Source organism: Opisthorchis viverrini, assembly GCF_000715545.1.
Source record: "Opisthorchis viverrini unplaced genomic scaffold opera_v5_266, whole genome shotgun sequence".
NCBI classification, from domain to species: domain Eukaryota; kingdom Metazoa; phylum Platyhelminthes; class Trematoda; order Opisthorchiida; family Opisthorchiidae; genus Opisthorchis; species Opisthorchis viverrini.
The window spans coordinates 491,765-507,311 of NW_008751919.1; the positions used below are offsets into that span (position 1 = coordinate 491,765).

A 15,547-nucleotide genomic window follows, 5' to 3' on the forward strand; every position below is an offset into this window, starting at 1 on the left:
GGGGGGGGGGAGAGAGAAGACAAAAAGATGTAAACCAGAGGCACGAGAATACCAAAGGACCTCAAATAAGCAACAGTGAAGAAATGCTTCGTAAAGTAGAAACCATCCACGTGAGACGTCTCTAAAGTCAAGATGGTTAGTGAGTCATTAGGTAAGCTGTGGAAGGTGACGAACTCGCGTGATCCGATCCACCAGGCAAAGATACAGTGGGGAAATAAAAAGACCACGTAAGTGGTGGTTGCGGTCAAACGTTTGATCTCATAAGTGGTTTTTCTACAAAAAACTAAATGAAGACAAGCACTATACTCTACTGTAGACGGTTGCTTACTGGAAAAACATCTGGAGGACTACCTCTGAACATAAAGTGGTTTTAAATGCATGATACAGAGTGGAGTATGGAGAATTGAACGACGCACTCTGATTACATTGAGTGAAGGCAAGCAAGTTAATCTCACTAACCTAGTAACGAGACCATCCGCAGTGGATGTGGCGAGGAGAGTTGATCCGGACCCAGAGGGAATCGAGGTATGGTGCGCACCACCTCTTGTCGACGTGTAACCTGTCCGCTTGCGTTTGACGGCAGTGCTCGTAGATTGTGGAAGCAATGTGGAATCGGAGCCAGCTATGTGGAGGAATACACAGAAAAAGTCAAAATGAGATGAACACCTATAAGGTAAACAGGTCCACTCCTGCAGTCACGTGTTAGGAATAAGCGTACAATGCACGCTACGCCCATGCCCGTAGTCGGTCAAGCGACTACTACATCCCTATAATAAACGGCAGTACCAAGCGCTTACACTAGTGTCTCACTTCCATCAAATGGTGGTTGAGCTTTAGTTGGCCGACCCGATGGCGCCGCTCCACTGACATGCAACCTATCTTTCGCCGGCCTCGGAAGAGTACGTTTTCTCAACTACACACCTCGACCGGACAAGGAAACCGACAAACAAACATGTGTATATTTTGGTTATTATTGTCATAGCACCAAACGAGGACCCATCAGTCGTACGCGTGTCCCTTAACGTGAGTAAAAGCTCAGATGGAAGACTCTTAGTCTCACTCTTCAGTCTCCTTACTGTGCAAATTAGAGTGCCATCAATTGCGGTGTTGCCAGCAAACCTCTTACTTTTCCCAATAGGGCAGGAAGAGCAACAAGGGCATTGCAGATCTCAGCACATTCAACCAGGTACTGTCGATTTATTCCGTCTTTATTCGGAATCTTCAGCGTCCATCTCGGTGAGATTTGAAACCATCTGATTGCTAATTGGAGGCTACGCTGTTCGGTAACGCGTGCGTATTGCCCAGTAAGGCAATCGACTTGATCTGGCTTTGATGCCTACTTCGCTAGTTTCTTCAGGTTTCTTCCTTAATGAAGACAAACAAGTGTGGTTGAAAATTGAATTAACGTGTTTTTCACAGAATCAGTGCTGTACCAATCTATCCTCATACAAAAACTCCCCTATTCATTGATTTGATCGATAATACGCCTCGAGGGAGCAGTGAAGTGGAGCACCGCAACTTACGTAACGACAGGTCCGAATCACGAGCATGGCGTTTCCCCCTGCCCCGACCGGATCCCGGTGGCCGACCGACGGAACCATGGGCACCTGATCCTACGCCATGCAGACCGCTTGTACCGACAGTTTCATGTGGACCAGGAAGAGCAACCCCTTCTGCCGAGTCAGGATCGAGAGTAGTCCGATAGGCGTGCAAACTTGCCCACTCGTCACCCGTGGAGTTTGGAAAGACCTGAGAAAAGGAATAGACGACTTGATAGCGACAGAGAGCCCAGGTGAGAGTCCAAATCGTATTGGAAAGGAACGGACGAAAAAAAGGTATCAAGGACGTGTCCGCTCACTCACTCGGCCCAAATATTCTGACAGACTCTTTTTGTCTTGCCGGAGAAGTTTGTTGGAGAATTCGGAAACGATTTCAAGGAATATGAGATTTGGTGGAACCGTTGTTGCTGAAGGTTGTCCACCGGTTGCTGCTGTTGCGGCCGCCACACAAAACTGAATACCCTCGGAGTGAAACGCAACCATCGCTTCACGAATTTTAACCAAATCGAGGCCGAAACTGAGATTCAACCTGCGTGCCAGCTCCTTTACAGCTTGCAAGCCCTCGGATCTGCGTTCGATATTATGCTAAAAGAGCCAGGGATAGGAGATTACGCGATGAGCTATATTGTAAGCATGGAGAAGGAGAACAGTACCACAAGGTTGGGCTGACAGAAGCTAGTTGGAACGCCAGTTTACAGAACAATGTAAAGTGGAAAGAAGGCATCGATCGAGGTTTTCCTCAAAGTCGCCTGATCTGATAAATGGGCCGAATCAAATCGGTCACTGACATTGATCAGAGGCGAGCCTCCTCCGAGTGTGCAGGTGCTGAAAAAAACTTCAAAAGAACTGACGAACGAGTCATTCAATATTCTATACATTTCCACCTTCGTTCGCGTCGTTCAAGATACTCGACAGTGGAGAGAGTTTGATCGTAAGTTATTGAGCGGTACTCGATTAGGAATTCTCTATCAATTTTTCAATGACGTCGCGTGAAGGAAGTAAGATCGGCGGTGGCGAGATTTGCGTCTCGAGTGTGCACTTGAGGTCATCGTTCCTAGTTGACTGTTTAGTTCGTTGATGGGCGCTGGGTTTGTGTTGGGTACGGTTTACAAGAGACCCTGGGTCCAATTCTCTGCGGTGACACCATACTCCAACAGGATTTCCAGATATTATCTGTTGGCCTTGTTTGAGGATATAGACACAAGTAGCTGAGCAATTCCTCATCTCGAACTGAGTTCCCACCTTTCACTAAGCTTTCCACGAGTTCGTTCGCTCTTGATAGTGTGGTGGCAACGGAGCATTGGTATGTAGTACGAATTGTTGCCGTCGACGATGACAGGGACGAGTGCATTCACTAACTTAAAAATTACGGATTAGTGAACGTGTGACGCACCGCACCCGGACCTAAATGCTTTGTACGAACAGAGAATAAACCAAGTCCCAGGACCTCTATAAGTGCTTACATAATTTCGCCGAGCACGGAGACGAAATAGAGTAATGGGTTTTCAGCAGTGAAACAGTGATAGCCAATTTGGTATGTTTCATAGTCTTTGATAGCGTGGGACTACCAATATCACATACCATCACACCAACATACGCCAGTGGACTGCAATACGAGATCGTGCATAATCAAGCCACGCGCACGAGCGAATATGGACAGATAAGCATGAATCGACCGGACCGAACAGATCGTGAAAATAGCAGATCAAATCCTCCGTATGAGGTTAGTCGCCTCCGGCTGAAGACCACGTGGCGCGAGCTAGGGCTAACAGAACTAGTAGGCGCTAAAACCTCCAGTACAACATAGTAAGATACAACTGCCTACAATTCTTCATATTTCAACCGCAAATGAACATAGGTATAATCACGCAAGCCGATAACTCACATTCGAAGCGGCTTCAACTTCTGTATAGCAAAGCTGAAGACAGTGAGCAATCATTCGGGCTGTATGAACTCGGTTGAGTTCACGAGCTTTGGCCAATGTAGATTTCATTATGTCTCCAAAATCGTTGAATGATCGAATGTAGTATTTGTAGAGAGGAGCGGCAGCCCGAATGGGAACGATGTTGTAAATGACCAGTTTACAAAACGCCGCCAATTGGGTTCGACGTTCGTGTAGTGCTTCAAACTTTGTATTTTCATCTTCGTCTTCTTGGTCCTGTCAATAAGTAAAATGAGTACAGGTAAAATACTGAAAATGAATGGACAGCTTGAACCACGAAAAACTAGTGAATCTAACTGGGATCATTTACGTACATGATGAGCAGTACAATGGCGCAACGAACTCAGCTGACTAGAAGTGACGGCAAACCATCATAGTCTTAACTGGAACAAAAACGAAGTTCACTGCTGTCCTTTTGGTTTGAACCCATGAGAGTAACTGCATCAAAGTCAGTTACCCAAACGGAAGTAATGTGTGGGGGGAAAATGAAGCACCCAAGTCCTATTAGCATAAAAAAGGAGCAATATGATAAACGACCACTTACGTCATCGTCGACAAACACTCTGCGTTCTAGATAGTTGGTCAACTTGAGCTCCAACTCACGATCAGCCACGTAGACCAGGGATTGAAGGTTGGGAGGACGCACAGCCAAATGGCGGCAAAGGACCACCAGCAAATCACAGATTGAGAGATAAGCATCGTAACTGAGTCGCTTAGAAGGATGATCCAGATAGCCGATAGAGAGCTCCATGAATAGACTGATCATCCGACGAACCTTGCTGATCTCACCCTATATAGGTGGAGAATAAGCGAACCGGCATGAGATGAGAGAATAAGCGATGGCAAACAAATGCAAGACAGACATGTTCGGTAAACAATATACGAGAGAATCAACACCTGACCATATACCTTATCAGTATCCGATTCAGTTAGTCGGGCAATGCTCCAATAGATGGCATGACAGCAACATGCAATCGCCTGACCGACGATTTCTCCGCTAGCCTCATCTCGCGCCTGCGCCACGCGAATGAGACTGTCCCACAAATCTAGTCCGGACAAATCGTGACACCTGTACACGAGAGACATAGGGCGGAAGTTGTGATCAGTAAGACGGCAGATTGCACAGGTAGAGAATAATAATGAATGTGTTAAACTGAAAAAATAGGATCAAGGAACATATCTTTACATCCCAACAGATTCTTGAGTAGGGACATTGCGACCAACAACGGTCTTTTGCTTGTCGTAAGGGGTCAGTTCGACTTCGCTGACCGTGGGACACTACAGCTGTCTATTAACCACAGATGTCTTCCTAGACAAGGCCAAATCGCTCTTGGGCATCCCTTCAATGCATAGTTTTCCTCCCAATCTCCCCAATGAAAACTCCACTAGCAACCCTGAATTCACGTTATACAATCACAAAGCGTAAAATACTGCTGTTGGAGCGGAATTCCGCCTAACACTAACCGAGGTCAATCATGATGGCCAAGCTACAGATAATATATTGACACTTGGACAGGGAGGGTTAGGGAGGACAGTGGCAAGACGCGGTTCATGCACGCAATATTTTATATTAAAAGTCAAGTTATGCCTTTATAGTACTCCCCATATTTTGATGTTGCACTATTTGTCAGATGTCGGTATTGAAATTGCAAGAAAAAGCAAGTTGCGATGTGGTGTAATCATTAGGCACGCTGGGATATAATAAATGAACGCCACATTCAAAAACTTACACATAGAACGCGTATATCCGCTTCAGTGCAATCAGCAGATGAAATTCATCCTCCTGGTCAGGTGGTTCACCCTGCATGTAAAGATGGCAAAACCGAGGATAAGTCATGAATTGGGGAGAGATCGAAAGATGATGTTGTCAGGAAAAAGGGATTTGGTTCGCGGGATTCGAAGATGGATTTGGTTCGGTCGCATACAACCGTGAGCCAATGACCAAAAGGTTGTCTATACACATTTTATTTTGACCCCTATGGGGTAAGAACCGACAACCTCATCTTGGCGTCTCACTTTATCAATTACCAGAGCTCACTCAAGTTGTTGACCTACCTGATCGTTGAAGTAGTTCAGAAATGAGTTTCGGTAGACGTCAGTGAGTCGATCCAGCAAAGTTCCACGGACAGTTTGGCACTTGGCTGCAACGCTGAGCTCGTCGGCACACAAGGTTTCATAGAGACGAGAACAGGCCAGCAAAGTGGCGGGGTCAGTATGCCGATCGACAAGGTCCTTAAAATATAAGGAAAATGGAACATGTGGTTAAAAGACTTCTATATCCCGTCCAACTACGGACATGAGATCAACTTATCAACTATGCGCCAAGAGTACGTCGATTTAGATGCTACAATCCGGATCACAAAAAAGAGAACCAGGCGATTTATAGCCAAACATTGGAGGTGATCGTACTGAAGTCTGATCAGCTGAAGAAACAGGATATTGCCACAAAACTGTACGCTTGTGGCCTCAGTGATACACAAACCAAAACTGATTCATAACCAGGTAAGCCTTCATTTATAATTTAGGCGTTGTTGTACGTTCCCACTGAGATGCACGGAAAAGACGAAAATAAAGCGGAATATGGAATGACAACGAAACAGACAATCGAACCCAGTTGAACCGGACCCCGATGGGGGTTCCAGAGGTGCAGACAACTACCAGAGGTACTGAGTTTACCAGCTTTGGGTTTCATGCTGCTTTATCATCAGCATCAATAGCCCAACACCAGTGTTACACAACGGAGCTATGTTGCGTTGCGAAGTTATAACCTTATCTCTCACGTACGCTCTCTACTTTGCACAACAGTGGGTGAAAAGTGCATCTAGCAGAATGTTACACGTTTACCTCTAACGCGTAGATCACTTTTGAAAAGCATTCGACACACTTTTGCATTCCTAATTCGATATCTCCATCGGGTTCGGGCGATCCTTTAAGGACATCGAGGATGGGTGCCCGATCCGCGTCAGTACAGGACGCATTGTATAATTCTGTGGACCAAATCGCTCGTTGGTATATTGTCATCACAGATTCAGAACAGTCCCGGGATTTTGTATCCGAAGATTTGCATCATTTCTAGCTAAATCATGGGAAACACTTGATCCAGCTAGATAGTGGCGGCGGATCAACGGAAATCTAAGGAAACAAGTGAAGGCCCTTAATAATCCGTTCGGTTTGGTTGCACCAAATGATGGAGCATGTGCTGGGCAATCTTTGAAATCATAATCGAAACTGTGGCGTGTTGCGCGATTACCTACGTTGCAGAAGTTTTTCTGCACGATAAACCGTTCTGCCATACTCCATAGTATGACATACAGGCTTCAAATAGTAGAACGGACTCCAAAATATCGAAATCCTTTGAAGAACATACACTAATGGAAGTGAATACAGATTTCCTGGTTACGCGATTTGAGAAACAGCCAACTCGTATTCCAAAACGAATTTGTTGGTCAGCTGAAGAGTGCAGTTGGAAGTCGGGGACGACCAATGTCCCGCTATTGAGGCAATCTGTAGATGAGTCTGAAAAACTGAATCCTGTTTCCAGTTATGGGAAGACCTGGCACTCGACAAAACATCTGTCTAGACGGAACCGAGAAACAATGCGCTGCAATGCTGCACAAAAAGCCAGGCATTCGGAAGCGACTGAGTCTCTCAATGCAGTCTCATTTGCACAGCGTACGGACGCCCGCGCCTATGTAGGATTCGCCTTGCAGGCAACCAGCGTGCCGCGTTCACCGGTTCGTCTGATAAATCTAACTTCGTGGAAGTCACGTGAGTTTGTCCCACTGGCTAATGACTACGCGCCCGATGTTTTCATCCTAAAGATGACATTGTCAACTGTATGGCTGGTGGAATACGGACTATTCATTAAGATCTTGACCGTACGTTACCCGGCAGCTCCCCGCGTGGAGATGCTAAAATTGTTACGCCACCATGTTTAGACAGGGCGATACATTGCAATAACCTCTGCACACACACCCGTCGATGTTATTCCATCATGTATACATCAGCACCAAACGCTTGCATGCAGCACTAAATTCTGCTCAGTACAAATTATCCGAGGCTCTCCTACTACGCGCAGAGATCCGTGTGCAAACCACGACAAACGAAGCAACTTGTCAGCTAAAAAATCTGGCATTCATACCAACTCGTTCATCTGTAGCACCCTTTCGTTGCTTAACTGCCATGCCGCCCGAAGGTTGCACGACGGCTGGGATACTGTCAGGTTGCCCAAGCCTAGACAGGAGAAGTCGAGAGGCAGAGGTCGGGCTCGAACCACGGACCAACTGGTAAGTTGGTGAGAACAGTGAGCCAAACAACACACTTGAAAAGCAATATCTTACTTGAACAGCCTGCAGCAAGAGATCCAAATGTCTTTCATGTCGACCGGAGGTGTACAGTTCTATTTCCATATACCGCGGAATAGTCAACAAGTTTTCTGCACGTTCGGGTGACTCTCCATACTTGGTGAGAAGAGCAGGCAAGGCCGTTATCATAGCCTCCGTCATACGGGCCTTTTCTTCGGCTATAGCACGAGCCTCGCGAGCAGACGGAGCTGGTCCACCAGGGCCCCCAGCTCCCCGACCACGTCCCAAAGGATCGTTTGCTGACGGTCCGCCGGTAAGCGCAGTAGAATGAGAGTGGTGTGCGCCAGTCTGGAAGTGAGAGGAAAATGATGTGTACGGACGACACGCCTATGTGTGGGATGGAAAAACGTTATTGACAAGAAAGACAACACACTTGCCGTCCGACTGGGGGCTCTCCAGTTGCAGCCTGCCGGACACAGCAAACCATGATCTCTATTAGGCTGGTTTCCTGGTTGGCGTCCATAGGCTCTTCGCCACGACCAGGCTCCTCTAACAGCAAGTCTAACATTGCCTCCCAATCTCGAAGCATTGGACTAAGATCCCATAAACTGTCCACAAGATACGCCGCATGTTCGTGGAGCTGCAAACAGAGAATACAACACAACAAGACGTTGGTAAAAAAAATCCCACGCTGTATGGAGCGGTAATCAGAAGACAAATTCATAAGCAGCTGTAGACAAACCCACCTCACTCTCAATAAAGAATTGAACAAGGTCACGGATGAGCGGAGTGTTTGAACTGCGGCGTTTGCCCTTCTTTGTTTTCGTTGGAGGGGCATGTGAGTCCACCTCGAACAGCTTGAGGGTCAGAAATTCCCCGGCAGCTTGTGCTAGAGGGCGGTGCGTACAGTAGACGAGTTCATAGATATTCTCACAATCCTTATCTTCCAGAACTGAGTCGTTGTGTCTAGAACGATTCGAAAGGAATGCGAGATGATGAGAATGACATCAAGGTCAGACTGTTTGGGCTAGTTTACTAGCCTTTGACATCTAGCGAACAAACCATCAACGACGGCAGTCAGGACCGTCATCAATGAAGGCACGTGTGTGGATCACAATAGAAGCTACTTAGTAATGCACCTAATTCTCTTGGGAAGCCAATCATCATCGTCATCATCACCATTGTCAGCTGTAAGAACGGCGTACTTGTCGTACAGTGGTTGTAGCTGCCAGTCGTCCACCGATGATTTGGGGAGGTGGGGTAGATAGCTGCGGATTGAAGGCGGGAACTGATAAATTGGTGCGTAAATACGGCACTACCAGTGGACTTTTAAGTGAGGGATTGGGAAGGGAGCTATGCATTGAAGGCAATAGCTTGGATGCGCGAGTGCCATTGAAGGCGCAACTGGACTGTGTCTGGCAATCGTTAAACACGAAACCACAGGAGCAAAAAACAGTAATGAAGATAAAGTACTGCGAAGCACATAACATTCCTGCATACTGACAACTTTTGCAGTCGCTTTATGTCACCTAGTCCTCTATGACAAAGGATCCCAATGCCGGGGCATTCCATAAAATGTCAGTGAGAATAAAATGCGTGCACAGAAACGTGGGGGCAAGATAAAGATGCTCTGGAACTAGGGATTATACGATCTAAATTGAGTAGCACCATACTCCGATTAGATACCGTTCGCATTGTACCAGAATGCACTTTCTCCGGTTTTTTTTTTCACTAAAAGGGACCTAGGTGGATCCTGTGATGGCTGCCACACGATCAAAGAAAACCAAACACTGAGGATCTTCAGGGTTGTGCTGAGAGTTGAGCCCGCACTGGATCAAGTATTAGACGATAGCAAATGACATACACCCAAGCGACCGAAACAGATGGACCGACATGGTCAAAATACCAGGTACAGCATCTCTGGCGAAAAAGTACTGACCAAGCCAGAGAGGTGCAAAATCCACGGGTGCCGCATAACTCATTCTGTTGCAGATTTCGAGAAGAGAACTAAAATGGGAGTGGAGGGTGGGTGTCCAGCGTTTCAAAAATAAACAAATGGCTCCTCAAAACAGAGGGCGCTTGCGTGAAAACTTAATCACTCCCCACATCTGGATTACGAGGCAGATCACGCATACATACCACCACGCAGGCGATGAATGAGTAACACAGCTAGTAGTCGGAACTAAGCGATTTGGATGGCGCAGCGTTATATTTATGCAACCTTGATCGAAGAGTGATCAAGTGGAAGTCTGTTGGGCTTTGAATGCCCTATCTCTCCCATTCTGATCTTAACAACTGTGTAGGATACGTGTTTACACGGCACTGTAGACAGGCCAACCTTTAAACTTCCCACGTTTGCAAATGACAACAATGGGGCATAGGAAATGATTGCATAATTGAACTTACTTTAGTATACAAGAGACCAATTTGACCGCCTGCACAGCTACGTCCGTTTCCTTATCCAAAGTCATATCGACAAGGCGTGACTTGAAGCGCGAAGTGAATAGCTCTAAGCTATTCACTAGAGCGGGATCTTCGTACAGCGGTTGCAAGGCACGGAGACATTGTACACGTACCTCACCGACCCGGTCGAATAAAGTCCAGCCAACGTATTTCAGATAGCTATCATCCAAAAACATCGCAGGGTACCTCCGCATCCAGACGCCGATTTCTTGCATACAGATGGATCGAATTTCGGGATGACTATCACTAAACACATGTATGTAAGAGAAGTAAGCAGTTGTCAGAATCCGGATAACTGACATGGCATAGAATAAGCTACTTCGTGACACGTAAAATCACGTCATTCACTTACTGAACTTACATCCACTTTAAAAAACACGGAGGGGCAGATCCATCTACCAGCTATTTACCTCTTAGGTTGTCACTTACTAATGAACTTATAGAGTAGGAAAAAGTGCAGTGACATAAGGAAATAATTTCCGGAAAACCACAGCTATCGAACAAACTAACGCATACCATCTTGGAGACGATGATGAGTATCGAAAGATGAAGCGGCTATCATCGCGTGCACACCTTTGTCACTGTACACTCTATCCCTCGAAATCTTATGGATTCCCTCAACGTCATCCGTCAAAACCAGCTACCGAGAAACCACCACTCTGACTGTTGGGAGTTACCCGGGGATGATTTCATCCATCTTACACAAGCGACTCATTTGAAGATTTTTCAAAAATTGATGGGACTCCTTGACCGCAATTAGGTCAATTTATTTTAGACCCCCAAGGGCCTGAATAATCTAGTTAGCGTAGAACATGTTTCGACGGTAGGTATTAGGTGGACTTAGCATTCGAATACCTTATTTGGTGCACACTGCAAAATACAAGGTGACTCACCGGTACCGATGGACAAACACACCCTTGAACAGATAGATGAGCATGTTTTTAACCTCTTCCATGTTTTCCTCTAGCTCCTGTCGTCGCTGCATCAGCACATCCAGCCGGTCTGACGCACGACGATTGACCATTTTTGCACGCTCGGCTTCGTACTGGCGTTGGGTATTATCACGGTTGATGCTCACATTCAGGGCCACGTCTACGAGAGCTGTCATCATTTTCATCGCTGCCAGAGTGCTCGTGTGGCGGAATGCCCGCACCTAGTTGCAAACCAGATAATACAAACGGGAAATATACATGCGTTACTTCCTGTATTCAAGTAGTGTAAATTAGACGAAAAAACATGCAAAACGGGTACCACAGAATGGGGCAAAGCAAAGTAGTGGGTCCGTTCGCTCACAGCCTAGACATTTAGTTAGAACCACAAGGCAACAGCGAGGAATTGTGTCTTGACTTTCAAGTCCTGTGGTACCGTTGGATCACCAAGGTTGTCAGACCACTAAGAGAGCTCAAATCAGGGCAATAACAGGGAAACCATAAAAGAAAGTACTATGCGCAAAGCCAAGATTCCAAAGAGGCGGTAACGTCGGTGAAGAGGACCGGTGGTGGCGATTCTAAGTAAAAATCTAGGGGTATGATGGAACAGTGGTCAGCAAGTGTGTTTGAAGGGATACGTAAGTTGTAATGTAAGGCGAAAAAGGAAGATATAATGCTGACCTTGATCGTCAACTAAGAGGCATCATCACCAAAGAACGGATGTGCGATGAAACTTCAGAACTCGGTGTAGTAACGGTATTTTCCTCAGCTTAGTTCTCGGTCTGAGCCTCCCAAGCTAGCGTTCACGTCAAAACAACCACAAAAGGTGCACAAGGTCTATTAACGCCCAAAACGAAGTCAAGAACAGTTGTACAGCGCTTCGTATATATAGCGTAAGCGGTTATACCTTTGTGGAATTTCTGACGTGTTCTGGATGTGCCATTGGCAACCAGCATTTGGCCAATACTAGGTCATGATTGGCTGTTGGGTCCAGATTGTTGACCAATCAGACCTCGCCTTGATGCCGGACCGGCAAGCGTCCCGAATTCTGGGCCAGCCTCGAGCGTGCCAGGCTTCTCGGCCGTAGCGGCGCCTAAAGACGTGCGGTATAGTGGGATCCGCGTGGATTCCTGCCTAACACTCGGTGATCAAAATAATGTATTTGAGCGCAGTTAACAATGGACGAACGAAACCAAACGACAATGAAGTACTGAACGAAGTATGTGAAATCCAGACGAGTTAGGAATATGGGACCACCTGGGATCAAATAAATAAAGCCGTATATTCATAGTAGTTCGTCTGGGAGCTACTATCCAAATAAGACTAGTTGAGTCTGGTTCTGAGACTCGGGATACCATCTCCGAACTGCCAACCCAGTGGTTTCCGAGACTCGCGAGCTCACAACCAGGATGAAAATCCACTAACTAGCGTTCTCGAGAGTTCTGTACCAAGCAGCTTTTGACAAACAGCAAGGGATATGGTTGTTCACGATGTGATCAGATGCCCCATACGACCATATCAATGTCATCCTTCATGAGACAAAAGATGCTGTTCTCTGGTCGACACTAAACGTCAGTTAATAGCGTAATAGAGGGACCGAAGGCGGTCCCTTCTGAAGGTGGTTAATTTTAAGTCATTACTACTGCTGTCCATAATGATGAGGCTGGAACAATTAACATGGCGTACAAAAAGCGATAGCTAAGGGCAGAACGAGATCATTACTCTCAGAAACAACTCCAAGGGAGGACAAGCATAACAACATAAGTCTGCGAAATATATCAGCCAAATAAATTAATGTAATCAGTTCGAGTGATGAAACCACCTGCCGTACCTGAGAGTCGGTCAGACCCGTAAGTAAGGATATCACTTGGTCAATCATACACTGATCGTAGATAATGCTGTATTGACACTGGCGGATAAGGACTTGAATGAACTCGACGAAGTTGGAGCGGAACCGGCGCCAAGTTGGACTTGTTTGGATGAGGGGATAGTCTCCGGAGTCTTCATCAAACTCCTCTGTCATACGACGAATAATATCAGCATGACTGGTCTGGCTGTACATCTCGGGGGTCACTTTGCCTGCAAAGAATGAATCAAAGGAATAAACTATAAATTTGATTTCAACTGATGGAAATAATGAAAATACTTTAATTGGAGTTACGAACAGAAGTCAGCCTATCCGATGCACCCTCTCACCAAACGCTTGCTTACTGTCTCCCTTCGCCGTCGTTCAACCGTAGCAACCTTTCGGTGCCTAGCTGTCAACCCAACGGAAAGAGGCCAGGTTTCTCAACCGTAGACAGGTGCAGTCGAGATGCCCAGTTTGAGTTCGAACCAGGGACCCTCCTGTCCCTAAGCTGGCGCATTAACCACTGAGCTATGCGGAGCTCGATATCTCCGTTGACACGCGAATAACCTTTTTGCTAACTCCAATTTGAAGGACGGTAAACATCCACTTTGTCAGGATCACTCCGAATGAACAATTTCAGAGGGTTTCGAATAAACTTATATAATCAACCGAAAAACGTCTGCAGAGTAGGAATATGAGGACCGGCAGCTAAGTTGAAGGCATCGAATGAGGATTGGGCCTGGCTTGTTGAAAACTGCGACTCCATATAATCAGTCACTCGGATCACTTTTAGCATTTGTATCTTGAAGGTGGGAAAAAGCTTACACCGTTTGGCGAAGAAAGTTGATAGTAAGCTTGGAAATCGTATCGTCTGTGGTGATTACCCCGTACCCATACTTCCGTCATACTTTGCATGGATTGAAAATGAGGATAGAGAATAAACATCCTTTATTTGCATGCATCGGGCGGAGGTATCGTCTTTCTCCAGAAAAAACCTGAGGGAGAGAAAACTAATGCATTTCCGCAGAGTGGCAAAACGCTACTGCCAAATGAGAGGCGGGGCGAGATGGCTCAGATGGTTAGAGCGCCAATTTACTGACCGGAAAGTCCGTGGCTAGAAAACTATCTCTGCCTCTCGACTTCCCCTGTTTAGGCTTAGGCCAACCTGGCAGTATCTAAACCCTCGTGCTTCCTTCGGGTGGCACGGCAGCTAGACACCGGAAGGGTGTTTTACAGCTGAACGGGGAGAGAAGTGAGAGGCTGATTAACTGACCTGGATGTTGTGGTCAAAAATAATTGATGAAAAACTTGCCTTTGCAACCGCTGCAGGAGATAAAGAACTGTATGAGTTCGAGCATGGCAGGTTCACGGCTGGTTTTGTACTGCTCAATCCAGTCGTCCACTATCGTCTGAGGAGCCACGCGACATGATCGGACAGCGCCATAGAGGGTATGTTCCTCTTCTTCGAGTCCAGGACCCCCACCGCCTAAATAAAAAACAGGAAGATAGCGTTGAAAGCAGGGATCCGAACACTGTGTCTGGAAATGAACACAACAATGAAGTGATTTATAATTTAGAGCAAAGTTCAAAGTTCTAAGGTGACATGCAAGCGCTTCTTCTCGCAATGGAGATTAACCACTCAGCCAAATTTCCGTTCATTTTGGTGCAGTATGCACCATACGAAATCGATGGCAGCAGTACAGCGGAGCGAAAGATAAGGACCATTAAACTAAAAACTACTCTAGGCGTACCGGGATCAACTGGGGGATGAATAGGAGGACGCCCACGGCGTTTCTTTGCAGGAGGAGTCAACAGTGAGGTCGCACCGCCGGTGAATGAGGTAAGGGGCTCGTTAACGTCGTTCGGCATTGAGGTTGGATTGGCCTTCCCGGGGATGGAATGGGGGGGTATTGGCACGTCTGGGATTCCAGTGCTGGACTGTGCGCTGGAGGTTGGAGAAGGATGGAACATTTGGGGCCCCGAAGGATAGGGGAAGTTCTGATGTTGGGTACCTGGGACATGTGTATGCAAATCTGATTCTCGAAGAGGTGCGCGCTGGTAGTGCGAAGTGCCATATGGATCTTTGGTATGACCAATTGGGGATTGGTGCTGACGTGGGTCAGCCTGATTCAGTGGTGGGGAGTACTGAACACTCGGCTGAGACACTGAATTGTTCATAGTATGGCCCATTTGCACAGAGTGGTGTAAGGGTATTTGGGAGTGATGTTGTTTGGCCAGTACGTCTGAGGAGTTCTCCATGGCTAAATGCGAAGAATAAATGAAAGAATAAAATGAACGATGACACCTAAGGATATTTCCGGAGTATATATATATATATATATATATATATATATCCATATCCAATCAGAAGACAATGTCTGGAGTAAAGGCCACTCTCAAATTCACAATGTTTGATGGTAAGAAGGCCTCTGCTTTTCTGATGAGTTGACACTGAGTAGTGCAGGAAACAATGTATAAAATTCTTTGTTTCAGAAGGGCCT

The 15,547-nt window shown here is 46.4% G+C and overlaps 1 protein-coding gene across 1 annotated transcript in view; it reads right to left on the reverse strand.

The window, feature by feature from the left end:
- The window catches only part of T265_14784 (hypothetical protein), a gene marked incomplete at both ends in the record, with an annotated part of 39,998 nt that overhangs the window by 1,887 nt on the left and 22,564 nt on the right, over positions 1 to 15,547 (reverse strand). Inside the window, 15 exons of the mRNA XM_009175233.1 lie at positions 460 to 622; positions 1,524 to 1,749; positions 1,863 to 2,144; positions 3,445 to 3,717; positions 4,046 to 4,291; positions 4,411 to 4,570; positions 5,232 to 5,302; positions 5,557 to 5,733; positions 7,842 to 8,192; positions 8,239 to 8,445; positions 8,552 to 8,771; positions 10,212 to 10,514; positions 11,162 to 11,421; positions 13,029 to 13,276; positions 14,798 to 15,307. Coding sequence (XP_009173497.1) covers positions 460 to 622; positions 1,524 to 1,749; positions 1,863 to 2,144; positions 3,445 to 3,717; positions 4,046 to 4,291; positions 4,411 to 4,570; positions 5,232 to 5,302; positions 5,557 to 5,733; positions 7,842 to 8,192; positions 8,239 to 8,445; positions 8,552 to 8,771; positions 10,212 to 10,514; positions 11,162 to 11,421; positions 13,029 to 13,276; positions 14,798 to 15,307 — 3,697 coding nt within the window. The remainder of the gene's footprint in view (positions 1 to 459; positions 623 to 1,523; positions 1,750 to 1,862; positions 2,145 to 3,444; positions 3,718 to 4,045; positions 4,292 to 4,410; positions 4,571 to 5,231; positions 5,303 to 5,556; positions 5,734 to 7,841; positions 8,193 to 8,238; positions 8,446 to 8,551; positions 8,772 to 10,211; positions 10,515 to 11,161; positions 11,422 to 13,028; positions 13,277 to 14,797; positions 15,308 to 15,547) is intronic.